Source organism: Pelophylax lessonae (genome assembly GCF_965119305.1).
Source record: "Pelophylax lessonae genome assembly, chromosome: 9".
In the NCBI taxonomy this organism is placed as follows: domain Eukaryota; kingdom Metazoa; phylum Chordata; class Amphibia; order Anura; family Ranidae; genus Pelophylax; species Pelophylax lessonae.
The window spans coordinates 97288613-97307954 of NC_138776.1; the positions used below are offsets into that span (position 1 = coordinate 97288613).

At 41.8% G+C, this 19342-nt stretch overlaps 1 protein-coding gene across 1 annotated transcript in view; it reads right to left on the reverse strand.

The window, feature by feature from the left end:
• Positions 1-359: 359 nt before the first annotated feature.
• The window catches only part of TRIM8 (tripartite motif containing 8), a 130919-nt gene continuing 111936 nt past the window's right edge, over positions 360-19342 (reverse strand). The window contains exons 3-6 of the mRNA XM_082267350.1: positions 9448-9681; positions 8842-8873; positions 3914-4029; positions 360-2485 (exon numbers count right to left, since the gene is read on the reverse strand). Of these exons, the coding sequence (XP_082123476.1) occupies positions 1878-2485; positions 3914-4029; positions 8842-8873; positions 9448-9681 (990 nt within the window). The 3' untranslated portion in view covers positions 360-1877. The remainder of the gene's footprint in view (positions 2486-3913; positions 4030-8841; positions 8874-9447; positions 9682-19342) is intronic.

Below are 19342 nucleotides of genomic sequence, written 5' to 3' on the forward strand. Positions count from 1 at the left end.
CATAATTGTGAAGCATCGCTTATTTTATTTGCCTCTAGTGTAGGGAATACATTCGTCAAAAAGTCTGTTTCTTTGGATATGTCACCATGTTCATGCTTTTTTTGGTATGTACTGGCATGTATTGTACTTGAATACCTTCCTAAATAAAGACCTTTTTCTGGTTAAAAATAATTATTACCACTGATCCTTAGATCAGTCACACAGGATAAAAACAAGTTCATGTGTAGTTGCCTCGTCCCTTGAGAGTGTCAAGTCTCAGCTGATAAAATGTACAATTCTAGCACTTTACCAAGTTCATTTTCCATTCAATCATAACAGCACTTTACAAAATGCTAAGAACAGGATACAAACTCATTGCATAGTTTATAAAAAGATTTTTTTATTTCATTTTTGTTGTTTTGACCAAGAAAGCGGGACTGCTGCTTTAAGAGGAGCGTGGTATGATCATTTTACCTCCAGATCCAACACGGATATAGAAAAATGCAGGAAATCACAGGAGCGCATTATCTGCTGTTTGTCATGCAGTATTTGCTACTTCCAATGCTCAGTTGTCCAACTGGCGCCCATCTCGTCACAAGTGCCTTCCCAGATGTATTTTTTTTTTAGCCATTAGAGTCCCTTAGCAACATACAGTACAAAGTCTTATTGCTGTAATATTACAATATGGCATTAAATGGTTCATTAGTTAATGCTGCAGAAAAAAAAGAGAAAAAAGTGCTTGGACCTTAATCTGTACATACATACACTTTGTATTTTTTTTTTTTTGTTCTTTTTTTTTTTTTTTTAATTACATTTGTGGCACTCCAGAAATGATATTTGTCATCTATAAAGCAAAACCTTCCACTTAAGTGAAGAAAATTTGAATTGCACTTTTTTAACATGTATTTGGAATGTTAAAAAAAAATAAACAAAAAGTTTAAGATTTTTTTTAAGCTAAAAGACCATTTACCATGTGGGGGCCTACAAATTCATGTATGTATATATATTTATTAACCTTGGTCCATGAGACTGTATACTGAAGATTATTTTTTTTTTATTATTTTTTAACCATTTTACTGATTTTAAAGAGTTACATATAGGATTAAAAGTTAAAAAAATTACCCTGTATTTCTTCTTCCTTTATTTACAACATGTATCTTTAACGCATCTGCCCCTGTCCCTGCAATTTTAATTTCCAATGTATTAAAAAATATAGTCTTATTTGATAGGGTAGGCTTCAAGTAAAGGAGCAGAACAGAGAAATATTTATATTCCTCTACTGTTCAAGGTTAGAACATGCAGTTCAGTGCTCCAGTTGAGTAGAAAGTCCATTACTGCATGATTGAAAAGCTTCACAGGAGCATGCGGATTTTCTGGGGGAAAAAATTACCCCCGTTCCCTTTTTCAGTGCACGTGCACATTTTCTTCTAATCTTTGTATATTTACACATATCTTCAAAAAGAAAAAAAAAAAAAAGAAAAAAAGAAAAACAGTGTCTATATGATAAGTGGCCTTTTAACTTAAAACTCCTATCACATGAGACGGTTTATTTCTAAAGTAATACAGTGATCTAATTTGAAAAATAAAACACACACAAAGGAAAAATTAAAAAAACTTTAAGGGTCATTTAGCACAAATGATAAAAGATCAGCAAAAGTCTTCAAAGCGCTGGAAAAAAATGAAATCACTGTCTCTTCAGGTGGGAAAAAGGCATACACCATAGTTCAAAAATGTATCGGAATAAAAGCAAAAGTTATGAAACAATCCAATGGTAGCTGTATTCAGGAGTGGAAAGGTCATCCACCGATAAACAAGGCTGGGGTTATTCTGTTCCAGGTTGAGGGTGTCTTTTTTTTTTTCTGAAATGCATATTTATCAAGGCTAGCTTGCTCTAAGACTTAACTGGTGACATAGTGCTTAGTGGCTGGCTGCCCATAGACCCTGTAGAAATCTTGGCGGCCATGCTGCTGGGAAGCATCAATCCAATCTCTCACAGCGAGTCCTGGAAGAGACTGTGTTACAGATGGGGTAGGTGGAAGAGGATGAGAGTACTCCTGGGAAGAGACTGTCCATGGGAAGTGGCCAGACCTGGGATACGGCTGGTGTCCACTGTGATTGGACACTGAAGAGCAATAACAGTTGTCCACAGAGCAGACCAGGATCTTGCGCCCTCCATACTGGGAAAGGACAGACTGCTGAGATGAGGAGCTATTCGGGTAGTGGGAGGGGTTGAAGACAGAGTTGGAGTGAACCGGCTGTGGGCCGCTGGGAAGTCCTACGATATGCTGAGTGGAGCTGCAAGGCACCATGGGTTGCGTTGACTGGCCTTCACCAGTGGAAGAACCCTGGCTTATGTACTGGCCGCTAACCGTTCCTGGTGCCGGGTCAAGGAAGCTGCCTTCAGGGAATGCAGTTGAATGCTTGCGCTTTTCTGCCCCTGAGCTGCTTACATTGCAGGCGTACATAGGAATGCTCTGCAGGAATGGCACAGGTGTGCTGAATGGACCTAAGCAGAAAAGGAAAAAAAAAAAAAAGTTGTATAGCCACAAACACTACATCCACATGAGTACACAATCAAGAGCTTACATTTGCTGTTTAAATTATACATGTACATCAAAGTAGCAATATTTGCAGAAAAACATATATATTTATATATTGCGCTTTGTGTATAACAACACAGCACAATAGATGTACCTGACAACTACTTGCTCGACCAAAGTCTATGCTCAAAGGTGAATTAAATGCTATGGAAAAGGTACTGTCTGAAACCTTTAGGCTAAGTTCACAAAAAGCAAGCGCTTGCGAGGTGTTAAAAATGTCCCTCAAACGCCTATGCAAATGATATAATGGACAGACACACAGTGCTGTTCACATTAGCAAAACATGAAGCATTGGCGTTGCTTCAAAATTGAAGCCTCATGTCAAGTCAGGAGGCGTTTAAAGCCTTTCAATGCCTCCCATTCATGTCTATGGTAACGCTTCCCGAACGCTCTGGCAGGCAGTTGCAGTGTATTAAGATTTGTTTTTCCTGTAATGGAATAGGCATTTGTTGAGCGGTTTTAACGTGCCTTAATGCTCATCAAACGCATAAAACTGCCCATGGGGCATTTGGGGAGCATTTTTAACTCATCATTAACGCTTGTAAAACACCAGTTTAACGCCCATATTAATGCTATAAGAGCATTTGTTAAGCGTTAGAAATTTCGTCAAATGTGAACAAGCCCTTACAGTCACTGCATCAGGTAAAGACACATGCATGCGGGATGATACTGCAAACTCGGCGCATGTTAAAAGTAGGGAGCTTTAGTAACACCTGGATGTGGAAGGGGTATCTAAAAGAACCATTGAAAGGATGAATGTCCAAAGTGCTGCAGACCTCCCACCTGCCGATAATCACCTTTGCCTCGCACCTGCAGATCCATTCTTCTGCTGTACCAGTGCTTCGAGGTATGTGGAAGCATGTGACCTCCTTCCAGTATAAAGTTCTTAGGCCTGAGCGGGTAATTGTAGGGCCTAAATACTGTCACTTGAGGAAAGGGAAGAAGTATTAACCTTGTGTGATCTTTGATATCATCTGATACGGAGCTTACTCAAGGTTAAGACTCCTGACGGATGAATGGAGCAGCAGGGGAGTACAGTGACGATGATTATCAGCAGGTTGGGGGGTTGCTCTTTAAAGAGAACCTGTCACTTTGCCCTGACTTGCCTAAGTACACAGTTTCAATAGGTTCACACTGTTGTAATTATGCCTAGCAAAAGAAACACTGGACTTCTATATCAAGTATCCAAAGGGACAAAGTTCTGCTGCTTAAAGCATCCCAATAGATTTTTTTTTAGTCTCCTGTACTGATGAAGGGATAAACTCTGACAACACAGCCCAGCGTCTCTGGATCATATCAGAAGGCATTGTACAAGTAAGAAAACTACACAGTACCTTCCAGCATCTTCCTCAGTTGTTTCTCTTTCTTGGCAATTTCAGTCAGGAAGAGTTTGGAGTTCAGATGCCCAATTTTCGGTGGAGGAAGGCTTCCCCCGGTACAGTTCTGAGTCCTTTTATATGAGAGGAACAAAATCACACTGTTACCTAGCTTACTCAAATCATACAGTGCATTGAAACTATTTCTACAATCACTCTATTTCCACCATCACTCCGTACAAATTCCACAAATGTGCATAAAAAAAAAAAAAATGATTCTCTTCTGCATTGGCTAAGTACATAAAACTGCCTAGATTACACTATAAAGTCTGTGTGCTGCCCTGCAGGAATACCTCACATACAACATCAGCTTTTAGCAAAACCCAGACCTATTTAAAACCAGCAATGGATTCTACTATTAGCAGGACTCCGCTGTGTTTTCTCTATGCCATGGTCACATTTTCCAAGTTCATAAAATACAAAGTGTGACATAGATTCTGTGGATAAGTTCTCTGCATAATGCATATTACTCTGTCATATGAACGGCTCTCGCTCTTATAGAATGAATGAGGCTTTTGCTTGCTTCAATCACGAAGCAAGAAAAGCAAAGTATACATCTGCAAAGCACACTGCTGTGCTTTCTAAATATGGTGGAAGATTTTGTAAAACAGTTGTATGGCCATATTGCTGCTTTATAAATAAGCCCCTTACTGTTCTTGTTTTTTTTTTTACTTGGGATTGGTAAAATTCTATACCATAACATAACATAAGTAATAACTGCTTAAGCAATAAATAAAAAAGCTACTCATAACATTAATTTTATGTATAAAAGCACCTGTATAGAAGATGATATGTGGCAGTAGTCTCCAAACAAGGACAATAAACCGGCTCTTTGTTTAGAAAGTTTGGAGACCCCTGATATACTATATATATATATATATATACAGTATATATATATATATATATATATATTGTGACAGGAAGTCAGGTAAATCTGTGGGTGTTGTCACAGACAGGAGATACATTTCCACCTGGTTTAGAAAATTCACCAATTACTATAGGGTGTCGGCAGAGGTAGCCAGAAAGGTGTAAGGACGTTGAAAAGACTTCAGCTGTTCAGAATGAGGCAATTAAGGCCTCTATAAGTTATCCAGAGGATGATTACTGATTGCTGCCTCCTGAAGCGATGTGCGCTGAGGAGAGCAGTCAGCTGAAGACTTCTCAAGGTGAGGTCATGGACTTTTTCTGTGTGAAAGGAAAACAAATGGACTATTGATTGTCTGCTGTATGACCAGCAGTGTCTGCCCAGCAGTAGGTTGGGACAGACTCCCTAGGTAGGTTCCTGTGTGTGAAGGTAGACATCCACAGTGGCCAGGGTTTATTTTATTTTATGTTTGTTTTGAATTATGCTGTTTTTGATGCTTGCACTGGTGTGAAGAAAATTGCAAGAATAAACCATAGACTGTTTTCAACTACTCCTCGGCTATCTCTCTGTGTAATGAACCCCACCAAGGGGTCACCCTCTCTCGCTACCGAGCTAATCCCTCACAATATATATATATATATATATGTAAAGTGCCACTACAGAAAGCAACAATAAAACAAGTTAGTAGGGTAATTTAAAAAAAAAATATCAACTTCAAATGAAAAGATCTCCCCTCCCCGCCAGAACACACTGATCTGCGCTGCAGCCATTACCTGCAGCGGCTGATGGACAGCTGGTTTTCCAGCAGGACTGTTCGACAGAAGCCGGTTTAATGATTGCCTTCTGTTGAACAGACATGTCTACACACAGATCACAGTTCAGCTGGTTCCTGCTGAATCGACCAAATTTCGATACGTGTTTAGCCAGCTTATCTATATAAGGGTAGCCTGATCACAATGTACTTTATTGGTACACAGCTCTAAGAAAAATTGTGTGTAACAATGTGTGTTTCCTTCATTGTCACATATGCTGTAAGTCCCTTTCCTAAAATAACTGCTGTTGGCAGAAATTCTAAGCCACTGATGTCATGTGAGCGCCACTAAGCCAATCACAGGCTTCCAATAAGACTAGAATCATAAGTGTGCTCCTCTCAATATAGGTGATTGTGTACTCCTCAGTAAATCCCAGAAATATGTCCATTAGGAAAGTATTATTGCTTACTTCACACAGGAGTTACACCTGCGATATGCCCTACATGCTAGATGATTCTACATACATACTGGCCAAGGAGGTGGTGCAACATCTTGGCACAGTACAAATTTTAGGACAACCTAGCTCTACAAGGGACCAAAACATTGGTATCAATACATATTCACATGCGATTTCTTCAAAGCTACTGTAAGTTATTTCTTTGACCTGCATCTTTAGCATATTATTTTAAATTACATATATACAAATCTAAAAAAGGTATAGAAACACTCAGGGGTCTTGCAGTGAAGGTAAGTCAAAGCAACAACATTTTATTGCCAACATTGTGACAGAGCTCAGTCCATCTTTCTAAGATATCAATATACACTATATTGTCAAAAGTATTGGGGCACACATGAATTTTAACGGCATCCCAGTCTTAGGCCATAGGGTTCAATATTGAGTTGGCCCACCCTTTGCAGCTATAACAGCTTCAACTCTTCTGGGAAGGCTATCCACAAAGTTTAGGAGTGTCTATGGGAATGTTTGACCATTCTTCCAGAAGCACAGTCTCCACTCAAATTCATCGCAAAGGTGTTCTATCGGGTTGAGGTCAGGACTCTGTGCAGGCTAGTCCAATTCCTCCACCCCAAACTTGCTCATCGATGTCTTTATGGACCTTGTTTGTGTGCTTGTATGCAGTCATGTTGGAACAGAGAAGGGCCATCCCAAACTTTTCCCACAAAGTTGGGAGCATGAAATTGTCCAAAATGTCTTGGTATGCTGATGCCTTAAGGGGTCAAGCCCAACCCCTGAAAAACCAACCCCACACCAAAACCTCCCCTCCACCAAATGATTTGGACCAGTGCACAAAGAAAAATCCATAAAGACAGGGATGAGCGAGTTTGGGGTGGGGAAACTTGACTGGCTGAGTCATGACCTCAACCTGATAGAACACCTTTGGGATGAATTAGAGCGGAGACTGCTAGCCAAGCCTTCTCTTCCAACATCAGGGCCTGACCTCACAAATGCGTTTCTGGAAGAATGGTCAAACATTCCCATAGACACACTCCTAAACCTTGTGGACAGCCTTCCCGAAAGAGCTGAAGCTGTTATAGCTGCAAAGGGTGGGCCAACTCAATATTGAACCCTATGGACTAAGACAAGATGCCATTAACGTTCATGTGCATGTAAAGGCAGGTGTCCTTATTAGTGATCGACGGATATAGTTTTTTTAATGATATTTTGGTCATCGGATATCGGTATCGGCCGATATTTTCGGACATTAAAAATAAATATATATAAATATCTACAGGTACTCCTTGTGGAGGGATCTGAGGGTCTAAAAGACCACAAACCCCTCCTCTGCACTAAAAAGCATTCAAAACGCCAAGTTTGGCTGTTTTGAATGCTGTACGTTTTTTTAATTTGGCGCTGCCAGTACCCAGAAGTGATGTCATGTCATGACATCACTTCCGGGTACTCAGCGGCGCCAAATTAAAAAAAATGGAGACCGGTCACACGGCGGCGGTGCAGGTAGGATTCCTGGATTTCCCGCTGGGACGGGAGACCCTGGCGAGCCGCGAAAGGAGGCGGGAGGGGGGGGGGAATATGATCAATATGTATAAATACATAAGTGGTCAATATAATGAACTCAGTGTAGAGTTATTCTTCTAAGACCCGGTTCACACTCATGCGAGTGCCGGGTTCGCATGTAATGTCGGAGCGCACTGCTCCGACATTACATGCGATCAGCTGTGCGGTGCGAGTTTAGCCATACAGTTTGTATGGCTAAATTCGCATCGCACCCGGTGCAAACACGCACAGGAGGCATTTTTGCAGCCGCATCAGGATCGGATCGCACAGCGGTTCACACTTGTGCGATCCCATCCTGTGCGAACTGCACGATCGCACTGCGATATGCGATCAAACTGGGGGTGTCGTTAAGATTACATTGACACCCCCAGCGTATCGCATATGGCAGTGTGAACTGCCGGGGGTGCGTGTGCGATGCGGGAAAAGGCTGCGAATTCGCAGCCTTCCCGCATCGCAATAGTGTGACCCGAGCCTTAAGGTCATCATAGAGGACAAGGGGGCCCTCTTTACGTCTGGAGGAAAAGAGATTTAGTCTCCAAATACAGAAAGGCTTCTTCACAGTAAAAGCTGTGAAAATGTGTAATAGATTCCCGCAAGAGCTGGTTCTGGCCAGCTCAGTAGATTGCTTTAAAAAAGGCCTGGATTGTTTCCCTAAATGCACATTATATAACTGGATACTAATATTTATAGGTGAAGTTGATCCAGGTAATATCCGATTGCCACTTGAGGGATCAAGAAGGAATTTTGCACCTCCTGAAGCAAATTGGATCATGCTTTATTGGGGTTTTTTTTTTGCCTTCCTTTGGATCCAATGTGGGTATAGGATTTTCTCAACCAAATTAACTATGTAACTACGTAAATAACAGCCGTAGGAAGCTTACCTTGGGTTACTTATCATTATTGCTCTTTGCATGGTTTTAAATCACAAAAGCCCACATATAAATTATATTACATTTATTATTAGATAGTCTATTGTTTTTTTTCTTCCTTGTATATGGATGGTGAATTACTGGCCACAATATCCCTGCATAGCATATAGTAATTACAAGTCTCTACCTATTATATAGCAGTATAGAACCTGGATATTGGCTAGAAAATGCTTTCTGTAAACCTCTACTACCCTTTCTCACTGTCCTCAATCACTGAGAATAAACAATGTAAACTATCTAGGAAACACAAGTAAACAGTGCATGCTGTACACACTGATTGGAACGCTCATTGCAATTGCTAATCTTACCTGTCCATCAGGATTTTCACAGACTTTGTATTCTGCAAAAATAGAAAGACGGTCAGTGAGAAAGGTTATAATGGTGCAATGCAGTTGAATCTTTTGGCATAATATTTTACCTATACTCATTTTTTTAAAACCAAAGCACCACTACCCTGACTATTCTGCTCAAAAGAAATCCAGAGAAAAAAATAGGACCCAAATTACCTGCTTTTGCTATAACATGTGACCTCAACCAAAGGTGCTTAGCGGACTGAAGGTCAGGCAAAGTCAGCTGATTGTGCATTCCTGCAGTCTGGTCCTCTCAGCAGAGATATAATGACCAGTGATCCTACATTTTGTCACATGACTATCTCTGTAGACACCAAGAGCAATAGTTTCTGTAGCAAATGTATTGTAACATTCATTTTTTCATTGCTATTTATTTATTATACAGCATAGTCAGGAAACAGAAATACATTCTAAAATGGTGTAGGCTGTCCAACCTTCGCAGATGAGAATTATAGCTCCAGAACTAACAAATGAGGACTGTCTTTATTGTACTAATTAAATCATGAATCTTGAAGCTTCCGAGCAAAATTTGGAAAACAGAACATGAGATGGCCACTCACATACCTTCATGAAGTTGATGTCCTCTGTTTTGTCAAACATGACCTGTACAGAGCTCAGTAGCTTTTTGGCTTCTTGCATACGTTCATTTAGCTGAAGAACCTGGGCTGCATTCTCATTGCAGAATTTGGCTTGAGCCTTATCCAGAACATCCATGGTTTTCCTCATGTCTTCATCCAGAATCTGATGCAATCTCTCGTACTGCTGTCGGACTTCATCCTTCAGTTGGTTTACCTTTTCCTGGGGAAGAAAACAAAGCTTCTATTACTAATCAGCCTGAGTGTAGGCCGCTGACTTAACAGATACCAGATACCAAATAAATGGGAAGCGAGATGGGATTGTATGAGGGCTACACTGACATATTTTTTATCTCTCCTAATTTACTCTACCTGTATCTCTACTTTATCCCTACTAACGTTTCTCAACCTTTTTCCATTAAAGGCACCCTTTAAAATGATGTACAATTTTGAGGCACCCCTAATAGTTTTACATATTGTAGCAGCATCCACACACATAGGACACCCACCATTAGAGGTGTTTATTACTTGCAAAAACAAATACTTTTGCACACTGGTACTGACTAATATTTCAGCATTTCTGCTTACTCATTTTTTTTCCAACCATGTTGCTAATGTGACCCCAGTGCTGACAGAGAGGGGTGAAACAAGGTAACAGACATGCTCCTTATCAACTGAAGGCATCAGCAGTTGTTAGGGCGCTGGCGTCTGGCCCATAGAGTGCCCAAGGTTGTAATGTTGCACAATAAAAACCTTGGCTTTGTGTAACAAAAAGGCAGGCTTAATCTTCCCGCTGGCTTGTACACAATTTTTGGGTAATTTGCGGCAATTTTTAGACATTTTGTCAAGGCACTCCTGAAGAACCCAGAAGGCACCCTGGTTAAAAAAGGCTGCTCTAGACCCCCACAAACTAAAGGTGTTATTACCCTAACTGAGAATGCCAACTGTTAACGGTCATAGAGGCAAAGAGCACAATATTTCTTTTAGAATCACAATATAGATATCGAAAAACACTTTTAAATATAAATTTAACAGACCAAAAGGGAACACAGAAAAGAGGTTAGTTGTTGGGGGTTATATATATATATATATATATATATATATATATATATATATATATATATATATTTTTTTTTTTTTACATTTACATACTGTACATGGTAGTCATATCAGACAAGTTAATAGCCTGATATACTATATGTCAAAATGAATATTATTTGCAAATCTGAGTACTTTGTATTGCTTCCTAAACTGGTAGTCCATAAGGCATGATTGCTTTCTGATTTCAGATACATTACCCAGCTTAGGATAACAGTCTGGAAGCTTTTCTTTTAAATTAACCACTTGCCAACCAGCCACCGTACTTATACTGCGGCAGGTCGGCTCTGTCCTGCGAAACGATGTACATTTATGTCATTTTGCGGGACAGCTAGTGGGGGCACGCACGCACCGATTGGCCACAGGGGGAGCCAATCAGCGGGTCTGGCAGCCGCGATGTCCGCTGGGCACCCGCGATCGCTCCCCGTGGAGACAGAATGCTGGTTTGCCGATGTAAACACAGCAGACTGCTGTTTTGTCAGTAATGAACACAGGGATCCTGTGTTCCTCCTACAGTTGTGTTCAAAATTATTCAACCCCCACTGAAATTGATTGTTTTGGCCAGTTTGACATTGATTTTGATCATTCAGTCATCCTGCTTACAATTAAATCAAAGAGGCACGTGTAGGTCAGACAAATATAACATAACATTTATAATGAAATAACCACAAATGTCTTTTCTGTGCTCACATCATTATCAGTTTTATTCAACCCCCAAGTGACATTCAATCTTAGTACTTAGTACAACATCCTTTTACAGTTATAACAGCTTTTAAACGTGAAGCATAGCTTGACACAAGTGTCTTGCAGCGATCTACGGGTATCTTCGCCCATTCGTCATGGGCAAAAGCCTCCAGTTCAGTCACATTCTTAGGCTTGTGCACTGCAACTGCTTTCTTTAAGTCCCACCAGAGGTTCTCAATCGGATTTAAGTCTGGTGACTGTGATGGCCACTCCAAAATGTTCCAGCCTTTAATCTGCAACCATGCTCTAGTGGACTTAGAGGTATGCTTGGGATCATTGTCCTGTTGAAGGTCCAACGTCTCCCAAGCCTCAGGTTTGTGACGGACTGCATCACATTGTCATCCAATATCTCCTGGTACTGAAGAGAATTCATGGTACCTTGCACACGCTGAAGCTTCCCTGTACCTGCAGAAGCAAAACAGCCCCAAAACATGATTGACCCCCCCCCCCCCGCCATGCTTCACAGTAGGCAAGGTGTTCTTTTCTTCATAGGCCTCCTCCAAACATAGCGTTGATCCATGGGCCCAAACAGTTCTAATTTTGTTTCATCAGTCCACAGAACACTATCCCAAAACTTCTGTGGTTTGTCCACATGACTTTTGGCATACTGCAGTCGACTCTTCTTATTCTTTGGAGACAGCAAGGGGGTGCGCCTGGGAGTTCTGGCATGGAGGCCTTCATTACGCAGTGTGCACCGTATTGTCTGAGCAGAAACTTCAGTACCCACATCTGACAAATCTTTTCTCAGTTCCTCAGCAGTCACACGGGGACTTTTCTCCACTCTACGCTTCAGGTAGCGCACAGCAGTCGAAGTCAGCATCTTCTTTCTGCCACGACCAGGAAGCGTTTCAACAGTGCCCTTTGCCTTGAATTTGCGAATGATGCTTCCTATGGTGTCTCTTGGTATGTTTAACATCTTTGCAATCTTCTTATAGCCATTGCCCTTCCTGTGAAGAGTAATCACCTCTTCTCTTGTCTTCCTGGACCATTCTCTTGACTTCAACATGTTTGTAACCACACCAGTAAATGTCTAGAAGGAGCTGAGTATCACAGTCATTTTAAAGCTGCCTAATTGGTGCTTATTAGGCTTTATTGCTGCTCCCTGACATCCACAGGTGTTTTCAATACCTGATTAAAAACACTTCAATGAACCTCTGTTCTTCAGAGTGGTAGTCTTTAAGGGGTTGAATAACTGTGTCAATGAAGAATTCACAAAAGAAACATTTACTACTATATTACAAAACCAATTGATGTCATTTTAGTTGCATATGGTTCTTTAAGAAGTCCTTGTAGGATTTCATTCTGAATACAATTACAAATGTACACTAAATTCCCTAAAACCCTTTACAGCATTGGGGGTTGAATAATTTTGAACACAACTGTATTTAGGAACACAGGTCTCTGTGTTCATCCAGCAAGCCCATCCCCCACACAGTTAGAATTTGCACCCTTTGATCACCCATGGCAAAAAAAATATTTAGCAGAATACATATTGGCCTAAAATGATGAAAACATTTAATTTTTAATTTTTTATTGGGAATGTTTTATAGCAGAAAGCAAAAAATATTGTTTTTTTTTTTTCAGAATTGTCACTTTTTTTGCTTATAGCGCAAAAAATAAAAATAAATCACACAGGTGATCAAATACTACAAAAAGAAAGTTGTGGAGAAAAAAGAACATCATTTCTTTTTGGGTACAGTGTCGCATGACTGCGCAATTGTCAGCTAAAGTAACGCAGTGCCGTATTGCAAAAAATGGCCTGGTCATTAAGGGGGAAAACCTTCTGGGGCAGAAGTGGTTAAAATGTAAGTGATATAGCTTGCCTGAATTATTATTTCTGTCCAGTGAGCTGGTGTTCATAAGAGGCAGTCACCCAGATTAGCGCTCTGTCCTTTAGACACAGACGGGATGAGTAACAAACTGCAGTCTGTCATGCCATCTGTGTTTGCGGATGAGGCCTAGTTTATCCACACACATGCCAGCATGACACCTGTTGTGTACAAATTCCCTGTGTACAATATAGTGATCCTAGCCTCTGTAGTGAACGGGCTGTCCATAGATCAGAGATTGTTAGAATAAAAAGGTTTGTTTTACTTCTAGTTACACACTTTCATCTACTTGCATCCGTATTTATGGAATGACTGCATTGGCTGAAAGCTAGGTTGGCTACATTCCCTTGTTTCACTATATTATGACCTTTTTATGTATGTCTGCAATGCTTAATTGAATATTTAATTTCGCAGACATAAGATATTTGCTTTAGAAAAGGTGCATGGACCTGGGTAGTCAGCCACACAGACCTGTACTTATAGTGTGAAACAGTTAAAGCCTTTAGGGAGAAACCACAAGTTCATTGAGCCTTAGACATGGGCTTAGTTGGGCTCTCTTTTCTACCTTAATCGCCAACTCCATCCACCGTCTGCAATATGCTGCAAACCACAGAGATACCCATATAGCTGTGAAGGGTTACCAACTCATCCTTTTAATTAAAGACTCATGAGCTGCTAAGGTTCTCAACCAGGAAAGACACTGTGAGTATCTAATTACCCACAGAAGAGATCTTATATAGGCCTGCAATAAAAGGAGCACTTGCAAAATGTCCCAGTTTGTTGAGAGGGGTTAAATACTGAATTGTTATGGATGTATAGATCAGTACACATGTGGTATGTAGTCTGTTGTTGCAATGGCAGCCAGTGCAAAGTGCGTCATCATCTAAGCAAAGGTCATGGAGGATGCCGCCTAAAGTCTATGAAAATGTGACTTAACCACTTTACCTCCGCTTACATGGAGGCTACTGCGGCAAAGTGCCGCGATCCCGTCCAGCGACGTAGACCTACGTCGCAGGACTCCGCCCCTTGTGGGCGGCGCTCGCGCGCCGCCGGAGGCTCGCTCCCGCTGTGTTCATTCACAGCGGGAGTCGGGCCAGCGGAGGAGCAGCGGCGATCGCCGCTGCTCTGCCCCGATCGTCGGGGATCGAGTCTGGAGATCCGCCCGCTGTATGTAAACACAGCAGGCGGATCTCCATAGTGACAGGGACTGACAGATCGGAGTGTTCAGCATAGCTGGACATCCGATCTGTCCTTCTGTCACACAGTCACCTCCCCCCCCACACGTCAGTAAGCACCAGGCATACATTAACCCCTCCCTCTCCAATAAAATTAACCCCTTCCCTGCCAGTGTCATTTTTACAGTAACAGTGCATATATATAGCACTGATTACTGTAGAAATGTCACTGGTACCCCCAAAAGTGTCAAAAATGTCAGTCAAGGGTCCGATCTGTCCGCCGCAATGTCGCATTCCCGCAAAAAAAATCGCAGATCACCGCCATTACGCGTTAAAAAAAAAAACACCAAAAATGACAGAAATCTTTCCCTTAGTTAGTAAACGCAATAACTTTTGCGCAAACCAATCAAAATACGCTTATTGCGATTTTTTTTTACTAAACATAGGTAGCAGAAAACAAATTGGGCAAAAATTTAAAAAAAATTAGATTTTTACATTTTTTTTGGGGGGAATTTCATATAAAAAAATGTGAAAAATATTGTTATTTTTTCAAAATAAACGCTCTTTTTTTGTTTATAGCGCAAAAAGTAAAAATCGCACAGGTGATCAAATACCACCAAAAGAAAGCTCTGTTTGTGGGAAAAAAAGGACGTAAATTTCGTTTGGGTACGGCGTCGCACGATCGCGCAATTGTCAGTTAAAGTCGCACAGTGCCGAATCGCAAAAAGTGGCCTGGACGGAAGACAGCAAAATCCTCCGGTGGTAAAGTGGTTAAAGGAAAAGGTATCATTGGAGAGGACCCTTTATCTACGGGGACTGGTTGCCTAATGTTATTTTAGCTTCACCATTATTTTATTGTTCACAATCTTGGGATGCTATAAAAACACACACCAATAATGATAAAAAAAAGGGATTTTTGGCTTACCGTAAAATTCATTTCTCTGATGTTCATTGTTGGACACAGCTCCTGATCTTCATGACCATTGGGTTATACCGCCCCCTACAGGAGTAGGACACTATGCAGAAAAAAGAATCTGGCTACGCCTATGGGCAGTCCCAGGGGGTATACTCCCTCTCTTTGCTATAGTTACTTTGTTACAAGCAGTGTCAGAAGATTTACAACTCCACAGAGGGGTGGGTGCTGTGTCCTTTAATGAACATCAGAGAAATGGATTTTACGGTAAGTCAAAAATCCCATTTTCTCTTTCGTTCATTGACGGACACAGCTCCTGATCTTCATGACCAATGGGACATCCCAAAGCACTGTTGGGGGGGGGGGGGGTACAGCAAAAAAATAAATAAAAAAAGGCTAAACAGTAGCCAACCAGGCAACAGGAGCTCAACCAAAAAAAACAATACACCCTCAAAGAGGATCAGGTCCTTTCAACAGCAGCCTGCAAAACCTTGCGGCCAAAAGAAGCATCTGCAGATGCCAACACATCCACTTTATAGAACTTTGTGAAAGTGTGCACCGACGACCAGGTGGCTGCCTTGCAAACCTGCGTCATTGACGACTGATGACGGAAGGCCCAGGATGCACTAAGTAGAATGCGCCTTGACAGGGAAAGGATGATGAAATAGGCCTGAATAACCGTCTGTCTGATCCATCTGGAAATGGTCACCGAGGAATAGGACAACCCTTTATGAAGCACATCCGTGAGCACAAATAGTGAGCGTGCCTTTCTAAAAGACTCCGTAGCTGCCAGGTACACCCTAATTGCCCGGATCACATCCAAGGCATACAAGGCAATTTCCTTCCAATGTTTTGGCATAGGACACGGGGAAGGCAACACAATGTCTTCATTCAAATGAAAATCAGAGGCAACCTTTGGGAGGAACGACGGACAGGGGCAAAGAACCACCTTATTACTGTGAATCAGCAAGTAAGGTGATTGACAGGATAACGCCACCAGTTCCAACACCCTGCTCGCAGAGGTGATAGCCACCAAAAAAAGCCCCCTTCTGAGACTGCGTAAACAAGGGATTCTCCTGAAGATTCTCAAAGAGAGGCTTCTGGAGGACCGAAAGCACCAAACTGAGGACCCAAGGTGGCAAGGGAGACCGTACTGGCGGAACCAAATGTCGGACCCCTGAAAAAAAGGTATGCACCAGGGAGTAAGTGGCCAAGGGTTGTTGAAAGAACACCACCAAAGCCGACACCTGGCCCTTGATGGTACTCAAGTCAAATTTCTGTTCAACCCCACATTGAAGGAAGGTCAAGATCTGAGCCACCTAGAAGGAGAGAGGATGAACCTCAAGAGACTAACACCACGCAATGCACGTCTTCCACATATGATGGTACATCTTCCTAGAGGTAGATTTCCTAGCTTTAAACAGCCTTGGAATCAACAACTCAGATAAACCTCTATCCTTCAGCACCTGGCATTCAACAGCCAAGCCGTCAAAGCCAGCGACTGTAAAGCATGATGGAAGACTGGTCCCTGGGACAGCAGATCCTCCCTGAGAGGAAGCTTCCCAGGAAAGTCGGCGACCAGCCACACCAGATTGGCGTACCAAGCCCGATAAGGCCAGTGCGGAACCACTAAGATGACCAGAATCCCTTCTGTTGCTGCGTTAAAGTCTTGGCAGAAGCTTGAGAGAAGGGAAGGCTTAAATCAGACGATACTGACCCCACGGGGTCTGCCAGAGGATCCAGTGACCAAGCCACAAACCTCTGCACCTTTCTGTTGAGCCGAGACACCAACAGATCCACCTCTGGGATGCCCCACTGGAGACACAATTTATGAAACACCTCTGGATGAAAGGACCACTCCCCTTGGTCCAACGCCTGCTGACTGAGGTAATTCGCCTGCCAGTTTTCCACCCCAGAAATGTGGAGAAATATGGTGGAGAGGACTGGAACTAACTGTTCTGCCCACCTTAGAAAGCCGGCTACCTCCAGAGCCGCCAGGACACTTTTTGTGCCCCCTTGGTGATAGACATAAGCCACAGCCATGGCATCATCTGATTAAATGCGCACTGGAGATGCCTGAAGACGATCCGTCCAACGTTTTTCCAATCTTCTATTGTCCAATTTTGGTGAGCCTTTGCGAATTGTAGCCTCAGTTTCCTGTTCTTAGCTGACAGCAGTGGCACCCGAAGTGGTCTTCGTTGTGTTGTGTGTTCAGAGATGGTATTCTGCATACCCTGGTTGTAACGACTGGCTATTTGCGTTACTGTTGCCTTTTTATCATCTCGTCTCCCCATTCTCCTCTGACCTCTGACATCAATAAGGCATTTTCGTTCACACAACTGCTGCTCACTGGATATTTTCTCTTTCTCTAACCATTCTGTGTAAAGCCTAGAGAGGGTTGAGCGTGAAAATCCCAGGAGATTAGCAATTTTTTAAATACTCAGACCAGCCCGTTTGGCACCAACAATCATGCATCATCCAAAGTCACTTAAATCCCCTTTCCTTCCCATTCTGATGCTTGGTTTGAACTTCAGCAAGCCGCCTTTACCATGTATAGATGCCTAAATGCTTTGATTTGCTGCCATGTGATTGGCTGATTAGCAATTTGTGTTACCAAGCAATTGAACAGATGTACCTAATAAAGTGGCCGGTGAGTGTATATTTACTGCTTTAGCTGCCAAAGGATTTGTAAGTTTAGTCATTCTTGTGATACCCATGCTGGTCACGCTGCTGCTTCTACGATTAACATCACTGCTTCCCAAGTTAGCGCCCTGTTCAATGAACAGAGGAGATGATGCTGATTCACTATCCAATGAGAAGACATAAGCTAAATTACTGAACCATGAAACTTAATCAGCTGCCACAAAGGTCATGGGAACCTGTGGGACACAGAAACGGCTGCAGCATTGTGCTAAATTTTACAACTGACATCAACCTGTAGAGCAGGTCACTTTCATTTACATTTCCTGTGAAGAGCCCCATCTATCATGGAACAGTAATGAACTTTCCATCCTGTGGTTGTGCTCAATCAAGAATTGGCAGTGCAGCATATCTTTAAAGTGGAACTTCACTGTCCCAATCAACATTGATTATTTTTAATCCTCATGCTGCTAACATTAGTAAAAATTAGGAAAATATATCATATTTACTAGTTTTAAACTTTTTTTTTTACATTTCTTCAGGTACTTTATGGTTTCTTGTCTAGGCATATGATGTCATACATCCCAGGAGTTTTTAGGAGGGTCAACAATTGGGCTACTTTTTTAGTAACTCAGGAGTCTATAGGAGGGGAGGAGAGAAGGAGGGTTTTTTCAGCCAAACACACTCTCCGCTATGCATGATGAGCTAAAGGCAGATGGATTCCAGGAAGTAGATGCTACATGAATCATTTGCCCTTACTCAAAATGAAAATAAAATGCTATGGGGTTATTTTTCTAAGCAAAATAAAGCATGGAGACATGGATGGATGGAGGAGTTTGCATTCAATATTAAAAAGTAATTCGTGTTTTTGGTTTGTGGTTCTGAAATGCAGTTAATATACACTTTAAAGAGAAGGCTGAAATCTATGCTCTACCCAACAACCATCCTATTACAACAAAATGAAAGAACCTGTTCACAGTCCACCCAAAAGTAATACTTAAGTTATACGTAGAACTTGGTGGGCCAAGTCAACCCCTGGATTCTTATACTTCTTGGACACCAACACTGAGGCTGAAATGTATGATCTACCCAACAACCATTTATCCGCAACAAAATGAAAGGACCAGTCCACAGTTCACCCAAAAGTGATACTTAAGTTATATGTAGAGCTTGGTGAGCCAAGTCAACCCCCGAATTCTTATAATTCTTGGACACCAACACTGAGATAGAAATGTATGGTCTACCCAACAACCATTCATCTGCCACAAAATGAAAGTCCCAGTCCACAGTCCACCTAAAAGTAATCCTTAAGGTATACTGTAGGTAGAGCTTGGTGGGCCAAGTCAACCCCTGGATTCCAACTAAAACTGGGATCTCCCTGCCATATTTCCCCCAACTATGTTCCCATCTACCTGAGAGATTTGGGTGTTTGAGCCCGCCTTTAAGAATTCTAGCATCTCCTGTTGCATTCCGTATTAAATTTTA